At 48.2% G+C, this 19,183-nt stretch overlaps 2 protein-coding genes across 4 annotated transcripts in view; both read right to left on the bottom strand.

Moving 5' to 3' along the window:
- Window positions 1-552: 552 nt before the first annotated feature.
- On the bottom strand, window positions 553-2,093 carry SH3BGRL3 (SH3 domain binding glutamate rich protein like 3). The gene is made up of 3 exons (XM_039230127.1): window positions 1,928-2,093; window positions 1,111-1,278; window positions 553-978 (listed from the first exon to the last, which is right to left on the bottom strand). The coding sequence occupies exons 1-3, from the start codon at window positions 1,973-1,975 to the stop codon at window positions 913-915; spliced, it is 282 nt and encodes a 93-aa protein (XP_039086058.1). The 5' UTR covers window positions 1,976-2,093; the 3' UTR covers window positions 553-912.
- A 1,187-nt stretch (window positions 2,094-3,280) lies between these two features.
- Window positions 3,281-19,183, bottom strand: part of CEP85 (centrosomal protein 85) — a 31,545-nt gene continuing 15,642 nt past the window's right edge. For all 3 annotated transcript variants that reach the window (XM_039232334.1, XM_039232342.1, XM_039232325.1), the window contains exons 5-14: window positions 18,753-18,886; window positions 18,218-18,335; window positions 16,984-17,169; window positions 12,606-12,758; window positions 12,232-12,383; window positions 11,012-11,126; window positions 9,622-9,672; window positions 6,698-6,805; window positions 5,344-5,569; window positions 3,281-4,956 (exon numbers count right to left, since the gene is read on the bottom strand). In XM_039232334.1, the coding sequence (XP_039088265.1) occupies window positions 4,796-4,956; window positions 5,344-5,569; window positions 6,698-6,805; window positions 9,622-9,672; window positions 11,012-11,126; window positions 12,232-12,383; window positions 12,606-12,758; window positions 16,984-17,169; window positions 18,218-18,335; window positions 18,753-18,886 (1,404 nt within the window). In that variant the 3' untranslated portion in view covers window positions 3,281-4,795. The remainder of the gene's footprint in view (window positions 4,957-5,343; window positions 5,570-6,697; window positions 6,806-9,621; window positions 9,673-11,011; window positions 11,127-12,231; window positions 12,384-12,605; window positions 12,759-16,983; window positions 17,170-18,217; window positions 18,336-18,752; window positions 18,887-19,183) is intronic.

Here is a 19,183-nt window from a genome sequence, read left to right on the forward strand (position 1 = left end):
CCTCTGGGCTCCTTTCTCTCCAGAAGGGCTAAGCTGATCCAGTGGAGGGAAGGCAGGCTCCAGCTCAGCCTTGGCTGGTGCAGAAGGGCCTCCTGTGCAAGTGTGCTGTCAGCAGATCCCCGTGCAGGAACCATAAGCACATGTGGACACTTCCTCAACACTCTGCACAAAGCCACTGGCAGGACTGCGACCGTGAACCCACTTCCATGACACACCCATACTTAGTGTGCTGGAACACAGGCAGGCAGCCACATGGCACGGTCACGTTACTGCCAGGCGTACAGATGCACTATACTCACCGGGCCGGGCATGTCAGGACACCATTACATGCAAGTGAATCAGGAAGTGACCCACCCACAATGTCTGAAGAAGCGCTGGTCCACACAGTTATGCATGTGCCAGACATACACCCGCATACGTGCACAATCATACACAGAGGTGCCACGAGGAGACAGCTCAACCGACGTGCCCGTAGGAGCACAGCCTCAGCACGATCCCGTCCACTAGCCTTGCTCAGAGCAAGGGCCCAGGCCATATCACACGGACACGGTGTCAATGGAATGGGACATTTAATTGTCTCTAGGGGACAAGGAATGCGGGGCCTTTGGCAGAGCCCTGGCTAATGGAACCCACAAAGGTGCCCACCAGCCAGTGCCAGGCAGGGTGGCAGCCTCAGGGCCTGGCTGACAACAGCCAGCACTTGGGCTGTTGCTTAAGACAATTTCTGAGACTAGTGGGTAAGGAATGTTGCCTTTGAATGGAAGAGAGGGGGCTAAATTAGGGCGGGAGAAGGGCTTGGGTTGCGGGGAGAGATTCCAAGGTCAGGAGGCTAGGAATAACAGGGAGTTGGTCACAAGGTCCTTCATGGCCGGCGGTGGCTAGGGGGGAACGTGGTGCTGGAGTCCGGTGGGCTCAGGCCAGTTTCAGGAACTCCTGCAGTGTGTTTTGTTCCACAGCCTCCACGAAAAGCTCATAGTCCTAGGGGAAGGGAGGGGAGGGGAGGGGAGAGACGGTCACCTGAATGCTGGTGTTTTGTCTCAGGTCTGACTCAGACTTCTGAGTTGCGAGAAGTCCTACACTTCCCCACTCCCAATCCCCCAGGGCTCATACCCCACAGTACTGGTCCCCGTTGACAATCTGGGGTGGCGTGGCCTTGGGGTTGCCCGCCAAGGCTCGCATTTCGTCCCGCAGGGCGTTGTCCTGGGAGATGTCCACTAGCTGGTACTGGATGCGCTTCCCATCCAGGATGCGGGTCACCTCGCTCTGCTGGGACTTGATCTGGGGGTAGAGGGCGGGCAGGGGTTAGCGAGCAGGCGGGAGGATTTATGGGGGACACCTGGACAGAAAGAAAGGGGCTGTGGCCAGTAGTTTTTGTCCCCCTCCACACCGTGGGGATGGGTTCTGGCCACTAGGGAGTTAGGAGGATGAGCCAGGCTTGCAGAGGTGCAGGATGAGAGCGGGACCACCACGCGGAGGGGAGTCAGAACGAAGGGAAGTGAGATAAAGTTCAGAGTAGGGAGAACCAGGAACTCAGCGAGGGGAAGGCAGGGTAGGCCTGGGTGGAGGTTGGTTAAGGGGCCACCGCTGCCTAGGTACACACAAACTGGGGGAAAGGAAGAGCACGATCGGAACGTGATCGGGGTCGCAGTGGGGTTGCAGAGAGTGGGTGTTTGAGAGACGGGATGGGCGTGGGCAGCTCGTGCTGGGGCTGCTAAGGATCCAGGATGCCCAACGGACGGGTTCGAGGAACTGGCTAGGAGCCCGCCTCGGGATCCGACGGGGAGGGGGGGAGGGGGGCGAGTCCCGCACCTCCTCATCCCCACCCCACCCCGCTCCGCCCTGGGGGCGGGTCTCGGGCGCCGGGCCGTAGCGCCCGGACCCCGCCGCCCGGGCTCTCCCCCAGCGCGGCCCCGGGGCGTGCACTCACTTCGCGGGAGCCGGTGACCGACGTGCTGTAGACGCGCAGGCCGCTCATGCTGCGGGTGGACAGGCGAGCCGACAAGCGGACAGAGGGCTGGCTGTAGCGGCAGCCGCACGGCCTGGAGACGACGCCTCCGCCGCGATCGGGAGCGGTTTCCTTCCTGCTCAGCCCGCGAGTCACCGCTCTCAGGACCAATGGGCGGCGCGGGCAGGCGTGCGGCCGGGGCGGGGCCTGCGCGACCCCGCCCCGCGCGCCGCTGACCCCCTCCCCTCCCCCTCGGTGACGGGGCGCGCCGAGGACCCCAGTGCCGCGCTAGGCCGTCCCCTTCGGCGCCTTCCCTGATCTGGGGCTCAGTGTGAGGCTGGGGAGGGGCCTGGTGACTGGAAAGGCCAGGGAGGGCAGGGGTGACGGCTTAGCAAAGGCCTTCTCAGCCTCGCCCGGGTTTGCTGCACCCACCACCCGCTCTCCGTGTCACGATAGCACGGAGCAGCTGGAGATTTGAAGGCTTAGGCTGTTTTGAAGCCTCCAGTTCCTGGGGTAGGGAACCTGGCTCCAAGGTACCCCTTCGCACAGTCCCCAGGTGACACTCACACACGGCTAACCCTATGGCACACCAGAGCACGGACAGCCCCTGCTGGGAGACTCCCCAAGGTCCTCTCCGCTCAGGCAGGTCTAGACAAGGAAGGGTGGTGGCCGGAGACGGGGCCACACCCTGAAGGCACCAGACGGGAGGCCAGGGTGAGAGGCTGCTAGCTCTGGGAAGGGTGGAGGCAGCGGTTGGTAGGGCCTCCTGAGAGTCTGGCCCGCCCTTGTTAAAGATCCACAGCGGGTCTCAGGGTGGCCCTAGGTCAACTCCAACCCCAGATGGCATTCTAAAGCTGCTCCTCCTCCCAGGAAAAATCCAGGGGGTTCACAGGAAGCAGATCCATCAGCCCAAATTGGGCTCAGCTGTCTGGGGTTGGCCATGACTGCCCTCACAGGGCCCCCACCTGCCCAGCTGTCTAGGGCTCAGAGGGCCCAGGAAGCTCGCTGGGGCTAACAACGGCCTGCCTTGCTGCTGGGAAGCCACCTCCTCATAGCAGCCTAGACCAGACTTCCTCTCAGAGGCTCACTGAAACTCCTTCCAACAACAGACTTGCTTAATGACTCAGGGCAGCTTCACCCAATAGAAAGTAGTGTGGGAAGAGATAGAGAACAGAGGGGCGGAAGTGGCAGAAATACAGACGTGAGGCCAGACCTGCCAAAGGTCCCTCCTTGCTGCTGCCTGGGGAACTTGGCTAAACACCCAGGCTTTGGTTCCAATAAGGCAAAATGAAGGGTGGAGTGAGGGATGATGATGATGGTGATAGAAAACTGAAGAGTCTGTTAAATATTTTATTTTGTAATCAAAATAGGCAATACAAACCAGTTGACATAACAAGGATTCATATAAATAACTGTTTATAAACTTTGAGCAAAAATACCCGTGAGCATGGTGGCTGGGCTCCCAACACAGGGTGGGGACCAACCAGGCAGCTCTGCCTTGAGGAGGCAGGGAGGAGCCCAGAGGCCAGGGGATGACTGGGTGGGGCTGCTCTGAATGGAAGGGATACATCACTCCATAAATAAGACACAAAATTATAAAAACACTGAACGAGTCTCATTCAGACCCAAGAATGAGGTCCAGGATGCTTCTCTGACAGCTTAAAGCTCAGCAACAAACTCAGTGGCTGGCTCCTGACTGCTCAGTGCTCCTCCACAGCCTTTCAAAGCCTTGGCTTGCCCTGGCTCCAGATCTAGAGGAGGCCTGGGGCCAGCCCAACAACCAGCTACAAACAACTGTGTTGCGCGATGCTCCCTACATGAGGAGGCAAGAGAAAACAGAAAGCATAGGGTCCCCTAAAGCTCCCGAGAAACAAACCCCAGCAAATATGGAAAGCTAGAACTTAGAGCCAAGCTACACTGGGTACTCTGACCTCTCAAGGGGCCCCAGAGCAATAAAGGGAAAGTACCCTGCCCTGAACCAAAAGAGAGGCACAAATCAGGACTGGGCTCTGGCCCCAGCCCCAGGAGGAGGAGGTGAGCAGCTTCATAGTTGCCCTGTGGTAATGAGGGAAAATCCTGCCCAAACCCAGAACCAAACAGAAGAGTTCGCAGGGGGGCTACCTGGATGGCCTGAGAACAAAGCAGAAGGGAGCTGTGCTAACCGCGTGGCCAGGGCCCCCAGGGACAGCTGGAGAGTGGGGTATCCTGTAAAATGGCGTGACAGCTCAGATTAAGGAGACCTGGATATAACCCCTAGGCCAATTCTAGTGGGTGCTTTGCTAATAAACAGATCACCCTGAGGCATCTTTGAGAACAAGAGCCCTGAGGAAGCAGCAGTGGGACCAGGCCAAAGAATACCCCGAGAGCCAGCTCACATCCCAGGCAGGCTAGCCCACTGGTCTGAGAATTCTCACATGGCCATTGTGACTGGTACTCAGCCTTTCCAATGGGCATCAGCAGGACCAAGGTATGGAGTGGGAATGAATGTGGATCCATCCCAGGGGATGGAAAAGGGAAGTGAGCAGCCTGTTTACCTTTGACGTCAGCCTGGGGCTGGGAACAGTCTGTGAAGCCTTATCAGTCAACCTGTAAAAGTTAATTAGTAACTCACCCTCAAAGGGTAAATTGGGATGACAGGACAAATGCAATCCAACAAGGCAGAGCCAGTGTGGGGCAGGGCAGGCACAGTTCCTTAATCAGCCCTCGGCCCTGGATGTAGGTTCTTGCCCACTCCATCTGGGAATAGCAGCAGATGGGAGGCAAGAGATTGTGAGGGCAGGACCTGCGAGACTGGGCTCTCAGCAGACCAGACCTTCCCTGGGGAAGAGCCTGTGCCACCCCCAGCATTCCTCACTGAGTGACACAGTTTTCTCCCATATCCTGAGCGTATCTGTCAGACATGGTGGTCCTTAAGTCCTCGATGTCACGGCGCAGCTGCTGAACCTCTTCTAGTTTCCTCCTGATCACATCTGGCTTCTGCAAATCTAGTTGAATCCCTGGGTGCTGTGCAGCTGGGGAGAAGAGCATTTCAAGAGAATGTTAGTGAGTCAGTTAGGAGATGCTTTCAAGTGGAGGGGGCGGTATGGATAGGCAGTACTCTGAGGCCCATGGTCTTAGAACACGACGTGTTTTTAAAAAAGCAGATGGGGATAGTGGGCTGCAAACTTGCTGCCTAAGGGCCACTTTCTGTTTGTCTTGCATTTGAATACCCATAAGGATGCTTGTTTCCAAAACAGATTTACTGAATATCTTCTTTGCAAAACACATAAACTCCCAGGGACAGTGACCAGGCCTACAAAGCCTTGTTCACACATTACAAAGGATGGGAAAGTTGGATGGGGGTGACAGGATAATGAAAGCCATTCTCTCCTGTGTCCCATACTGGCCTGAGGACTCACAGTGAATGCCCAGGAGCAGGGAGAGATTGGGGTCATGGCCCTGGGCCCTCTGGGTCACAATGCTACAGACAGCCTGCAGATCTTGAAGGCAACTGGCCAACTCCTGGTGCAGTTCAAATGCCAGCTGGGCTGTATCTGGTGAAGACGGGGACCCTGGCTGGGCTTGGCGCAGGTGTTCCTGGAGGGTCAGATTCTTCTCAATCAGGTCCTGGTTCTGTACTGAAAGCTGAGCACATAGATGGGCAAACATGTTAACCCAAGCCCAGGGAAGGGCAGAGTATCTATACATGTGTGTGAACATACATGAATCACAGGTGATACCAGCCCCTCCCCACCCCTACCAACAGGCTTAGGACTCCCCCCATTCCCAGTACTGGGCCTAAGTTCTCCTGCAGGTAGGTCAGGCCCATAGGGTTCCAGTGTTGGAGAGGAAAGCACTCCCAGCCGACTGAGTCATCAGCCTCCAGGTTTCTGTTCAGGAACCAGAGAAGATACTCCCGCCCCTCGGAACTCTATCTGAAGCCAGTCCCTCAGCCAACTCTGTTAACCAGGCTATTAGAGGAGGCTTAACGTGAACTGTGAAATCCGAGGAGACACTGGTTTCAATCTCTCCCTGCCACCCTGACAAAAGTGGCCACCAGCCAGCCCGATCAGAGTGTGTCAGAGGAATGCAGGGGGCAAGAAAGATAACAATACAGCTAGTGGCCACTGGGTGTGGGGCTGGGGAAGCTAGGAACCTGGAGGACACAGTGCTGGAATGTGTCCTGCTTGCATTTTTACACCTTCACCTCAGTAGAGTCAGGTTTTTTTTTTTTCTACACAGGCCAGCTATTCATGTATGTCTGTGTCTCCTCCTCTTTCTTTCCCTGAACAGCTTAACTCATTTTCCCCTCCCCCCGCCCCCATTCTGTTTTAAAGACACTGAATAGAGTTCCTCCTCTAGTCCCAGCCCTTCACCCACACTGGGCCATGTGACAATCCCAGCTCTGAGACTGCTTCCTAAGTTAGTGAACTCGGTCAACCCTTGCTGACAGCTCTGTATACTCCATGAGAACCACCACCAAGCTCTCAGTCTTCTTGAACCCTCACCCCAAACCCCACAAACCTGTGGCTAAGGGAAAACAAAGGGAGAGAGACTGACTTCTCACATCCAAAACACATTCCTGGGTAAATATGGTCTAAGATGGGCTTAGAACCTTTAATATAAAGGATGATCCAGTGTCCCTTCCCATTCTGCCAAAAATGTTCAGCAGGGACCTCTCAACATGAGGCTCTTGTGGGAGTAGGGACAGGGAAGGTACATCGAGAAGTCAGGCTTGTGGTAGTACCACAAGGCCCAGCAGATGCTGCTCACCTCTTTCACAGCCGTGCGAAGCTGCTGCAGAGCTATCTCCCTCCGCTGGGCCTCCTCTTTCAGGGCCTGGCTTGTTCCTTCTTCCTGAGCCACTTCCTGCTCTAGGCTCTAAATCCGGTGGCAAGGAGTGGTACCATTGAGGAATAACAAGTCTGGTTTAGACCATATCACCTCTGGCCCAACCTGCCCCCTACACTGCTAAGAAATTGTCTTAGAAAAGCACTGATCAGCTACTTCCCTTTGAAACCCTCCTACAGTTGCTGACCAGCTAGAGGCCAGCTTCTCAGCAGGGCATTCCAGACTAGTCTGGCCCTTACCTACTTTTCTTTTTTTTTCCTTTAATTTTTATTTCTTTTTGAGAGAGAGAGAGACAGACAGTGTGAGCACAGGAGAGGCAGAGAGAGAAGGAGATGTAGAATTTGAAGCTGGCTGCTGGCTCCAGGCTCTGAGCTGTCAGCATAGAGCCTGATGGGGCATGAACCCACAAACCGTGAGATCATGACTTGAGCTGAAGTCAGAAGCTTACCCGACTGAGCAACCCAGGGGCTCCCTTACCTACTTTTCTAACCATATCTCTTTTCACCATCTACACAGCCTCCACTCCAGCCACATCAAATGACTGAAAAGCCTTCATTCTCAAAGCTCCATCTCCAAGCCTGTTGCTCTCTCCCTCCCCTTTGCCTAGGCTACACTTCTGTTCTGTCACCCAGGAAACAATCAAGGCCCACCTGAGTCTTCCTTAATCTGCAAATCAGATTCTATTAATCCTACTCTTGCCCTGCTACTCATACTTCCATCGTGGCTCATAAGGACATTTGTTGGATGTGCACATACATGATTCCCCCTTCCATAACTTTCTTCAGGGCAAGAAATACCCATTCAGTTGAGTTCAGTATTTATTGAACACTTACTGTGACAGGCACTGAGGATACTGAAAAGAATACCAAACAATACTGGTCTTTGAGGAGCCCACAGCCAAAGCCCTTGAGAATACTGTGTATTAAATGCTTCTGACAGGGGCGCCTGGGTGGCTCAGTCCGTTAAGCATCCGACTTCAGCTCAGGTCATGATCTCATGGTTCGTGGGTTCGAGCCCCGCGTTGGGCTCTGTGCTGACAGCTCAGAGCCTGGAGCCTGTCTTCGGATTCTGTGTCTCCCTCTCCCTCTGGCCCTCCCCTGCTTATGCTGTCTCTATCCTTCTCTCAAAAATAAATTAAACATTAAAACAATTTTTTAAAATGCCTCTGACAGAGATAAGGTGTAGAAGCAATCCCACAATCACCTAATCTGGTTAGGAGGGAGACAGAGTGAGAGGCGGAGGGAGTGAGTGTGTGTATGTGTGTGTGTGTGTGTGTGTACACGTTACATAGGGATGGTCGGGGGAGGGAGGTATTTATGTTTGTTTTTTGCCTCTCATTCATTCTATTCATTCCAACACCTCCTCCTCCAATTTTGAAACTTATTCGAACAAAGTATTGAAAATTTTTGAGTTTTCCCATTTTGTATTAATAAAAAATGTAACTGCCAAAGGAGAATGTCTCAGCACCATTAAATATCCAAGGTGACCATTATGAATCTACCTGATTCCAGCAAATTCATCTGATATTTTAATCTGCCTGAGAAGTTTCATCACAGATAAATGTAAAATGTTGGGGTTTTTTGGGGCACCTGGGTGGCTCAGTTGGTTGAGCATCTGACTTTGGTTCAGGTCATGATCTTGTGAATTTGAACTTTGCATCAGGCTCTGTGCTGACGGCTTGGAGCCTGGAGCCTGCTTGAGATTCTGTCTCCTTCTGTCTGTCCCTCCCCTGCTCATTCACTGTCTCTCTCTCAAATATTTAAAAATTTTTATATTAAAAAAAAAAAGTCGGGCTTTTCAACCTTTGTGAGAGCTGAGGGTTCCAGGGTATGTATCTGAGACACATTAACAGCTCTATTAGGAATCTGGGATTTTAAATGGGTATAAACACTCACTAGGCTTGACTATCTTCTTATAGGACTTGACATAGGGGAACTAGACAGACACAGCCCAACCCACATGATGGTAAAGGTAGGACTGCAGCTCTGAGCTGTTTTCAGAGTGAATGTATTTCACCTGTTTTGATGAGAAAAGCTCTTTTGGAATCCAAAGAGAACCTGAGTGGACCTGCTTTGCCTGGGATTTTTTGAAGAATCCAATTAAGGATATCCCCCTAACTCCAGCCCAAAATAGAAACCAGGAGTTGTTTTTAGTTTTTCCTTTTTCTTCAACCCACTATGTCTTGTCCGTCACTGATTTCTCTCAATTCTACTTCCTAAAATTCACTTAAATCTGTCCCTTAAAGCTTCTCCTTGCTATGCTGCCAGGATCATTCATCTCTCACCAGGATTTCTGCAATAATCCACCAGCCTCCAGCCTTGCTTCTCCCCAAGTGCCAATCTTTCCACACTCAAGCCTGAGTTGCAAACCTAACTACCTCACACCCAAATTAAATTCTATCCACACTATCAGTATGGAGCCCAATGTGGGGACTGAACCCACGAACTGTGAGATCATAACCTGAGTTGAAATCAAGAGTCGGACTCTCAACCGACTGAGTCACTCAAGCACCCCGTGTGCTATTCCTTCTATCTAGAATTCTAAAACCAAAGTATCCAGCTCTTCTTTGCCTAGCTAACTCTTCCTCTTAGTTCCAGGCTCATGATCTCCAGAAAGGCTTCCTTAACCTGCCCTGCTCTTCACTGACTCTTCTATGCTCCACCAAAGTAGCAAGTACATTGTTCTCATAATACTGTGCTGAAACCCCTTCCCAGTGAGATTGTAGGCTAAAAACATTGATTGGGTCTCATTCTTGTTATACTCCTAACACTGAGACAGAGTTGGCTGAATTCTAGAAATTCCATCAAGTCCTGCCCACCACGTCACCATTGTGACCATCAGCTCACCTGTACTTGTGAACGCAGCTGATCCATCTTCTGCTGTTGCTTCTCCACAATCTGAAAGGCAAAGTTATCAAGGAAGGCTATAAGCACAGGCTGATGGTAAGGTCAGAGGGCAAGAGGCTACACACTAGGGTCTGTGGTCTATTGGTGCCACTATAGCTGCAAGCCAGTCAACAGGGAAACCAGGGTGAAGACAATTTAGCTCTACTTACAGGGAAAAAACCCAGACTCCCTATCCAAGCTAAGTAGCTTCACACTTTTGTACTCTACTCACAAAGACATTTAAATAAGAATACAGTGTGGACGATGACCACTACTGGGAGGAAGGGGGGAACCCACTCTGATGACTGTGGGCCAGTAGAAAAAAATTCATATATAACCAATGTACATTTTGGTTCTTTAGTAGAGGACATGATTACAAATTCAGTTTACTGAAGTCTGTCCTACCCAGGGCTGTGATGAATGCTATTATTTATAGCTTTGGTCACACTGGTTGTTCAAGGAGATAGCATGAATAGGCCCAGTTTCCTGTCCTTTAAGACCTCAGGTATTCTCTGAACCACTTCTGGGGTTTGTTTATTCTGAGAGAGAGAGCAAGTAGGGGAGGGGCAGAGAGAGAGTGGGAGAGAGAGAATATTAAGTAGGCTCTGTGTTGTTAGCATAGAGTCCAAGAGGGGTCAATCTCATGAACTGAAAGATCATGACCTGAGCCAAGATCAAGAGTCAGACACTTAACCAACTGAGCCACCCTGGTGCCCCTCTGAGTCTTCTTTTTTACTGACCTGCCATCAGTTTCACCAACAGATTTGGACTCTTTCTTCTCTGCTAAATTAGAGCCACTTCACCAGTTAGAACTCTGCCCAATGCAAGAGGTTCTGTGTGGGGCCTAAGACATCAGTGCACCATTTTGGAGCATCTAGTTTGGATGTTCAGAAGCATATCCTCTCCGGGGCGCCTGGGTGGCTCAGTAGGTTAAGCATCCGACTTTGGCTCAGGTCATGGTCTCATGGTTTGTGGGTTCGAGCCCCGCGTCAGGCTCTGTGCTGAAAGCTAGCTCAGAGCCTGAAGCCTGTTTCAGATTCTGTATCTCCCTCTCTTTCTGACCCTCCCCTGTTCACGCTGACTCTCTCTCTCTCTCTCAGAAATAAATAAAACAGTAAAAAAAAAACAAAAAACAGAAGCATATCCTCTCCTAAGTCTGCTTGCCTATCATAAGGATAAATATCTAAAATACAAACTTATTATGCAGGGGTGACTTCTTAGAAAAGAGAGGAAAGCTCTGGGTAGCATATCTTAGGTGGCCCAGGGCCAGAAATTCACGGCTCTTCCCAGTACACAATCTTCTCTTTCCTTTCAGCCTGCCCTCTATTACAGCCTGAACGCTCTCAGTCACCTTTCGGAGGGAATCACATTCTTTCTGCCAGGACTCCATTTCCACTTTTGGACCTTCTTCCTGTTGGGTTAAAACTTCTCCACTGGCCTCCTCCACACACTGCTCCTCTTGCAGGCTGAAAGACAGCGGTCTCTTTAAGAATTTTGAAGTCAGGCAGATGTGGCTTTGACTCCTGATTCTATTATTTACTGTATGTCTGGGGGCAAGACTCTCAGGCCCTTCCAAGCCAAAGCTGGGGATAATGTGTTAGGTCTGTTGTAATATAGGGTGTACCATACACACAAGTTGCCTAGTGTATGTTAGTTCCCTTCCCTAGAGGCTAGCATCTATCTAGTCTTCCACCAATTCTCTACTTGCCCAAAGCTTTTTTACATTTGTTTTGATATTTAAAAATAAACACTCATCACATGTACTTAGATTAGAAAAGTCATACATGCATACTGTAAAATTTTAGGAAATAAAATCTTTTTTTCTTGGCACACACAGTCTGGGATGGGGTCAACTTTGACCCCAACCTCTCTTCTGACTCCAACCAAAGGTTTCCTCCAATGGATCCCAACAATCACTTTCACCAGGGCTCATCTGCTGAGACAAACAATAGGGTCACTATAGTTGAATTTGGGATGAGAAATCCAATCCATCCCATTAGAAACTGGATTTGGTCCAAGAGGCTGTTGAAACACAGCCATCACATTTTCAGAAACTGCGATTAATATGGAAGAGGCTCTCAAAATACCCTGAGAGTGCATCATGGCATCTTGTTTTGTTCGTAGAACCTGTTGTGGCAATCGAGAACAATCCCTAGGGCTGAAGAGAAACAGATGTTCCTAACAGCTTTTAGCTTACAAGGTTCAAAATGTAGATCACCCCCCACCCCCCGCCCTTAACATCAAGATCTGCTTTTGCAAATATACAGTTTATAAAGTGGTTCCCCCCTTCAGTCAACACATACATATTTAAGGATTAATACCTATTATTATTATTATGCCAGGCACTGGGTTGGACCTTCCAAAGGATACAATGACAAACCGCTACTGCACTACTACACCCTCCATTCTCCATCTCAAAGACCTATTCCTTGCCCATAGGCAGCTTTCCTATTATTCACATTCCATAGAAATGAAGCTCAGAAAAGTAAAGTGATTTGCCCTAAGTGACAGAGGTAGAGTGAGACAGACCTAGCTCTCCATTCCTTTCCTCAACCACACAGGGGTATTTACCTATGTCTGGTGGAGAGTTCTGCTCCTCTCTGTCTCAGGCTTTCTAGTTGAACCTCCTTCTCTCTGCAGGCTGCCTGGGTTTCCTCCAGCAAACTCTCCAGCTCGGTCACTCTCTCCTGCAGCTCTGTACTCTTCAATTCAGAATCTTTAAGCTGAGAGACAGGATCTCATGCTTAGGGTCTTCCCAAGAAAGATTGGGTATCTCAAAAAATTTGCAGTCCAATTACAAATTTGACATATGTGAGTCTGGACATGACTCCTTTGGGTTTTTCCTTTAGGAAGCCACAGGGTAACTGCATACAGCAGAGGCTGAGAAAATACCCCTGCTTGGCCACTCCCTGCTAGCCCCAGGTATGCCCAGACATTGCTGCTACCTGCTGGCTCTGCTTCTGATGGTCTTCCAGGGTGGGCAGGTCAGCCAGGTAGCGCTCCAAGGTTTCAATACGCTGATGCTTCTCCCGGTTCTGCTCAGATTCCTTCTGACATTTTTTTTTCAAATTATTGATATGTTTATCACGACCCTTGACCTAAGGAAAGAAGTCAAGAATATGTCTCCACCGACTCCTCTAGGACTCTGAACATAACCTTTTTTTCTGACATGACCACTGTCTCTGCCCTTAGAGCTGTAAATGTTGTTCTACTGCAATGAAGGCAGGGAGCTGTTCAAATTTTGCCATTTGAAATTAGGGCATGAACTGCAGAGTTAACACACCTGAACTTTCCAATCAAGGGTAGGGAAGAAGGGCTCCTTGGACAGTTTTTAAAAACTGGTAGCACTTCTACGTATACAGGCATACCTAGGCGACCCTGCAGGTTTGGTTCTAGACCACTGCAATAAAGCAAGTATCACAATAAAGCAAGTCAAATGAATTTTTTGGTTTGCTAGTGCATGTAAAAGTTATGTTTACGCTATACTGCAGGTTAAGAAGTATGCAACAGCACTGTGTCTAAAAAAACAATGTACATGTCTTAATTAAAATATACTTTATTGCTAAAATATGCTAATCATCACCTGAGCTTTCAGCAAGTCTTAATCACAGATCACAGGTCACTATAACAAACATAATAATAATGAAAAAGTTTGAAATATGGCAAGAATTACCAAAATATAACACAGAGACATGAAGTAAGCAAATCCTGTTGGAAAAATGGCACCAAGAGGTTTTTTTGAGGCAGGGTTGCCACAAATCTTCAATTTATAAAAAATGCAGTACCTGAGAAACACAATAAAGTGAAGCACAATAAAACAAGGTATGCCTGTAATAAAGAATCCATCTGGTTTCTGTCCTGAGTTTCGGGGAGAAAGCTTCTACACTCTTAGAATTTCCCAAATAATAGGTGCATCTTTGTTATTCATAGTGGTCTGGTCTGTGCCGGTGAAGTAGGTGATGCTTTCTTCCCTAAACAGCACACATGATTTAAAGTAGCAATCAGGGTGCCTGGGTGGCTCAGTCGGTTGGGCGTCCGACTTCAGCTCAGGTCATGGTCTCATGGTTGGTGGGTTCAAGCCCTGCGTCAGGCTCTGTGCTGGCAGCCGGCTCAGAGCCTAGAGCCTGTTTCAGATTCTATGTCTCCCTCTCTCTCTGGCTCTCCCCTGCTCACACTGTCTCTCTCTCTCTCTCAGAAATGAATAAGAACATTAAAAAAAAAAATTAAAAAAAATTTAAAGCTAACCAATCATCTGGAAGGGCTAATGAGACTGTAAACTTCTTGAGTGGAAGAGCTGTGTCCATTTTGCTCACTACTGTAGCCGCAACATAGTGCAATGCTTAACATAGAATGAGCACTCCACCAAGATTTGCTGAATGTATACTTTTTCTTCACTATTATGGTTTTTTCTTTGGCTTATGAAAAAAAGGATGCTAGAGGAAGTAAGAGAAAGCAGAGAAAAAGAAAGGCAAATATCTACTAATGTCAAAAGGAGACACAGACCTAATTTAATCAAAGGTAAGAAAGTACTAAGAGTGGACCCCTGAAAATCAGCCAAAGGTTTATCCCAGGTATAATCTGTACCCTTTCAACCTCTAAACCAATGATTCTTACATTTTAATATGTATCAGACTCAGCTGGGAAGCTTATTGAAAATGCTGATAACTAACTCTGAATTTAAAAAATGGTGGATTACCCAAAGACCTTTATGTTTTCTTCAAAAACATCTCTAAAATGATAGGAAGGAAATAAAGTACTAATTTTAAAAAGCTAATAGAGGAAGAGATAAAAGTATATAAGAAATTTCAATGTGTTTACAGAAGATGAGAGTGGATGTGGGATAAATTACTCAAAGAAGAGTTATAACCACAGTAGGAGTTACAGACAATTTGGAAAACAATGTGTCTTTCACCTCCCCCCCTCCGCCCCCCCACCAAGTACACAGGTATCAGCCATAGATCTGAAAACCATGGCACTCATTGGAAGTCTACATACAGGTTAGCTGGATACCATTTTCACCCTAAGTTTCCCCAGTAAGAGACTGGAGATTTATTCTCCAGAGAAATCAGATGAGAGACTCCAGACTCAGGGATATCAGTCACAGCAGAGAGTGCAGCACTGGGATGCAACTAAGTATAAGTAAAAATCTATGTACAGAACTGTGGGACTCTAAGCCTAATCTCCTTCTCAGTATTGAGATCCTAAAAGCCAAAAGCATTCCTGTCCCTAGCCTCTCAACTAGGTTGCAGGCTGAAGATTCTTTCCTGGAGAGAGTGAGATAGGATATTCAGACACTAATATTTGAGGATCCTCAAGTGAGAAGGCAGTCCAAGCCTGATCATCCTATAGTGAACTCCACCAGTCAACTACCACAAAGCTAGAGCTTCTATCTAGCTTTCAAATAATTCATTCTTAAACATGAGTGCCCATTCATTCAAGCCTCTGACATGAAAGACACCAAAACAAAACAAAAGGTTCTGAAAAAAACAAGAAACAACACTATAAGCAGATGTAGACATGCCAAAATTATAATCAGTATTATAAGAGAGAGAAGATACTGCATCCATGAAAGAAAACAAGCAAAGATCTCAAGAATATAATCAGAAATATAGAGGTATATGTCAGGAGAAAAGAAGAGTTAAGGATGGAAATCATTGTGGAGTGGGGCTGGGCACAGAGCTACTAATATTTATTGTAAATGTACTGGTATTTGATTACTTAACTTAGATACATGTATTTTGACTAAAAGTTTTTTTTTTTAAATATTTTTATTTATTTCTAGGAGAGAGAGAGAGAGAGAGAGAGAGAGCGTGAGCAGGGGAGGGTCAGAGAGAGAGGGAGATACAGACTCTGAAATAGGCTCCAGGCTCTGAGCTGGCAGTCAGCACAGAGCCCAACACAGGGCTCGAACCCACGAACCGTAAGATCATGACCCAAGCGAAAGTCAAACGCTTAACCGACCAAGCCACCCAGGCACCCCTGACTAAAAGTTTTTTAAACAAGCCTCTAAGTCCTTGCTGTACCAGTGGCACCAACATCACCTGGGAACTTGTTAGAAATGCAGGATCTCGGGGCGCCTGGGTGGCTTAGTCCGTTAAGCGTCCGACTTTCGCTTGGGTCATGATCTCGCGGTTCATGGGTTTGAGCTCCGCGGAGGGCTCTGTGTTGGCTGCCAGCTCAGAGCCTGGAGCCTGTTTCAGTCTGTGTCTCCCTCTCTCTCTGACCCTCCCCTGCTCACGCTGTCTCTCTCTCTCCTAGAAATAAATAAAATGTTAAAAAAAAAAGACAATAAAAAAAAAAAAAAGAAATGCAGGATCTCAGGCATAGTCCACCACAGAATTACTAAATCTGGACCTGTATTTTAAACAAGATCACCCAGTTATTCTTAAGCACATTAAAGTTTAAGAAGCACTGCTCTGGTTGATTTTGATGTAAGTGGTCCAAAATGAACATTATTAAACTGGTCCCTTAAGAACACCTGCATTACAGCAAACTGAACAGAAGCAAAGATTTTAAATCGGCTCCTTTTATGATGACCGATCTTGGCTGAAGGCAATTCTTCGTTGTTTTTTTAATGTTTGTTTATTTTGAGAGATTAAAGAAAACACAAGCAGGGGAGGGGCAGAGAGAGGGAGAGACACACACACACACACACACACACACACACACACACAAGCAGGGGAGAGGCAGAGAGAGAGACACACATACACACACACACGAGAGAGAGAGAGAGAGAGAGAGAGAGAGAGAGAATGCCAAGTAAGCTCCTCACTTTCAGCACAGAGCCCAACAACACAGGGCTTGATCTCATGAACCATGAGACCATGACCTGAGCTGAAATCAAGAGCCAGATGCTTAACTGTCTGAGCCACCCACCCACTCTAAGGTAATTCTAAGAGCACTAGCAAAAATGTAAAAATTCCCAAACTGGCTATACATATGGAATTCTTTTCTACTTTTTAGGCAGAATAAGGTAAAACCATGCTGAATGACATAAAGTTAGCACGGGTGTTTAAACACTTGCAACAGGACCATTCGGTATGACTGCCCAGACTGGTTTTCTACCCAAGCCAGCTAGGGGCCCATCATGAGCTGGGGCAGTGAGGGACTTTCTCTGTCTGTGGTAGTTTTGTGGAGATGAAGCAAAAAGGAGAGGTGCCATTTCCAGTGGGCCAGTCCTGCATGAAAAGTCAGTGTAAGATCTCACCCAGTTGGCTCCTTCTAGTTCCAAGAATGGGGGCCAGAAACAGCTTAGGATTTGACAGGAGAGGGCTGACTGCCAACTCCTTTGTGAATCAGAGATCTACCAGCTCCTTAGCTCACCCTTTCTTCCTGTTTCTTCCCCTCCTCTGAGTGCTTCTGCAATGCCACTTTGAGTGATTCTCTGATGAGCTGGATTTCAACTTCTGAAGCAGAGAGTTTCTTTTCAAGCTCGATCTTTTCTTTGCTTAGGGCTTCTGTCTTCTGTGCAAACTGCGCACGTAAGAAAGTGTTCTCCCGCTGCAATTCCTGCATAAAGATTCTCAATATGTAACCATTCCTTACTCTTACAGCCCCATGTACTTTACTTATCCTCAGTATACTTTGTGGTCAAATATCATCTTTCTCCAAGAACTTCTTCAAGTAGTGCTTCTCACAGTGTGGTTCTAGGACTAACATCTTCAGCATCACCTGGGAATTTGTCAAAAATACAAATTCTTGAGCCCAACTCCCAGCCCCCCGAATCAGAAACTCTGGGGATGGAGCCCAATAATCTTGTGTTTTAACAAGCCCTCCAAGTGATTCTGATGCACACAGTGATTTCAGAATCATTGCCTTAAAGCAATGCCTGATGTGTTGGTGGTAAACTGGAAGGAACACAGGACAAGATCTAGAAGGCCTGTGCTCAAGGCCTGGTCCTCCTCTACTCATTGTCTACATGATCTTAGGCAAAAATTCTTTCTCTTTTTTCTTTTTTCGTCATTAAATTAGAAAACTGAACTAGATTTTATTTAAGGGCCTTCTCACTCTAACATTCTGATGCTATAACATAGAACACGGTCTTTATAGGTCCATTAGGTGGCAAAGCCAGCCCTGTAATCTGTCCAATACCCATCACTCAAAAGCTCATATTACAGAAGCTTAGTCAACAAAGCAAGCTTTTTTAGGAGCCACTGCCATCAGTGAAAACATGGCTTCCTTTAGCTGCTCCTAGACATGAAAGAATAAAATGAGAATGGCTGTAAATCCTCTCCCTCTGTTTGGCTAAAGGCCGGTAGATTAACACTTCTCAGAATATCACCCAACTCTAGAACCTTACTATGCACCTTGCTCTGCCTTCCCTTTCTCCCAAGTATGTCCTGACACCAAGGCATATCCGATTTTACCTTTAAGCCTTTTCTGTCCCCACAAAGGCAGAACAAGGAATGCTTTATAATTAGGATGTCTACTCTTTGAGGGCAAGTACATCTTATATCACTTGATCTCTTTCCTATCTCCTGGATACCTAACAGTACCACGCAAAGGGAAGATACTGAATTATGACAATCAGAATGCCATTCTGGCTGCCAATGCTTACCTGCAGCCTCAGCAAGCAGACATCCCCAAAGGGGGCAGGGCAGCCCAAAAGGGCACTGTGGACTTGTAGTTCACTCTCTCGTACTTTCTGCTCCAGCTGAGAAATGTGCTTCCTTTGCCTGCAAAAGCCAGCAGAATGAGGTCCAGGGTCCTGACACTAACCCACTTGCAACATGAGCCCCCAACTTCCTTAGGTAAGTACAATTCATAGTATATGAAACAAAGGTCTTGCATTCTGGGCAATACTGTTTTGCTGAAGGAGGAAGAGCAAAATAAGACAACTGACTTGGGGGAAATAAGGAAAGATCAGCTGCAAAGAACTGGCTGCCCCCTCAGACGCTTCCAGAGTCCCTGCAGAGGGAACACAATTGTCCTATCACATTAGTCAGATACAGGACTAGGTTGCTTATCAACCTTGCTCTACCATGAGGCAAGATGTGGAGGGGGATATGCTATCCTTGGGGAGACCTCATTAGGTGCCAAAAATGGGGGCTGGGAGAGCAGAGGCTGATCCTAGGAACCCCTTGCCCTCTTACTTGTCAATGAGGAGCTCCTTTTCCTTCAGAAGGTGCTCATTACTGTTCAAGATGCTGATCCATTGTGCTGGTTCTAACGTGGGCAGTGGAGGAGCAAAAGCAGCGGGGTGGTGGCAGATGGCTCCATTCTGAAGCTGGAAGACAAGGAGGCCCAGAGAGGCTTGACCTTGACCCACAGGCACCTGAAAACACCTGAGCAGTACCCAGCTGGGTCTCTAGTCAAGGCTCGCTTTGGCTCAGCCTGAGAAGGGCCAGTATTTATGAAATAATTTTAGCTCTGATGCATGACTGGAAAGAACCTGCCAGCGAGACTTCTGCCAACTGGACACTCCCTGCTCAGAAAGGCTCTAGGTTCTAAGAAAAGGTCACTTTTCTTTCATTATCTGGCAAGAGAGGCAAACCAGGAGCTAAGATATCCTCATCAACCAGGA

The sequence above is a fragment of the Hyaena hyaena genome, unplaced genomic scaffold, assembly GCF_003009895.1.
Source record: "Hyaena hyaena isolate Hyena2069 unplaced genomic scaffold, ASM300989v1 scaffold_3, whole genome shotgun sequence".
In the NCBI taxonomy this organism is placed as follows: Eukaryota; Metazoa; Chordata; class Mammalia; order Carnivora; family Hyaenidae; genus Hyaena; species Hyaena hyaena.

Coding starts and splice junctions, on each gene's coding strand:
- SH3BGRL3 (XM_039230127.1), bottom strand. CDS start 1,975: ATGAGCGGCCTGCGCGTCTACAGCACGTCGGTCACCGGCTCCCGCGAA. Junction 1,279..1,927: donor CGGTCACCGGCTCCCGCGAA/GTGAGTGCACGC, acceptor CTCTACCCCCAG/ATCAAGTCCCAGCAGAGCGA. Junction 979..1,110: donor ACGGGGACCAGTACTGTGGG/GTATGAGCCCTG, acceptor CCCTTCCCCTAG/GACTATGAGCTTTTCGTGGA.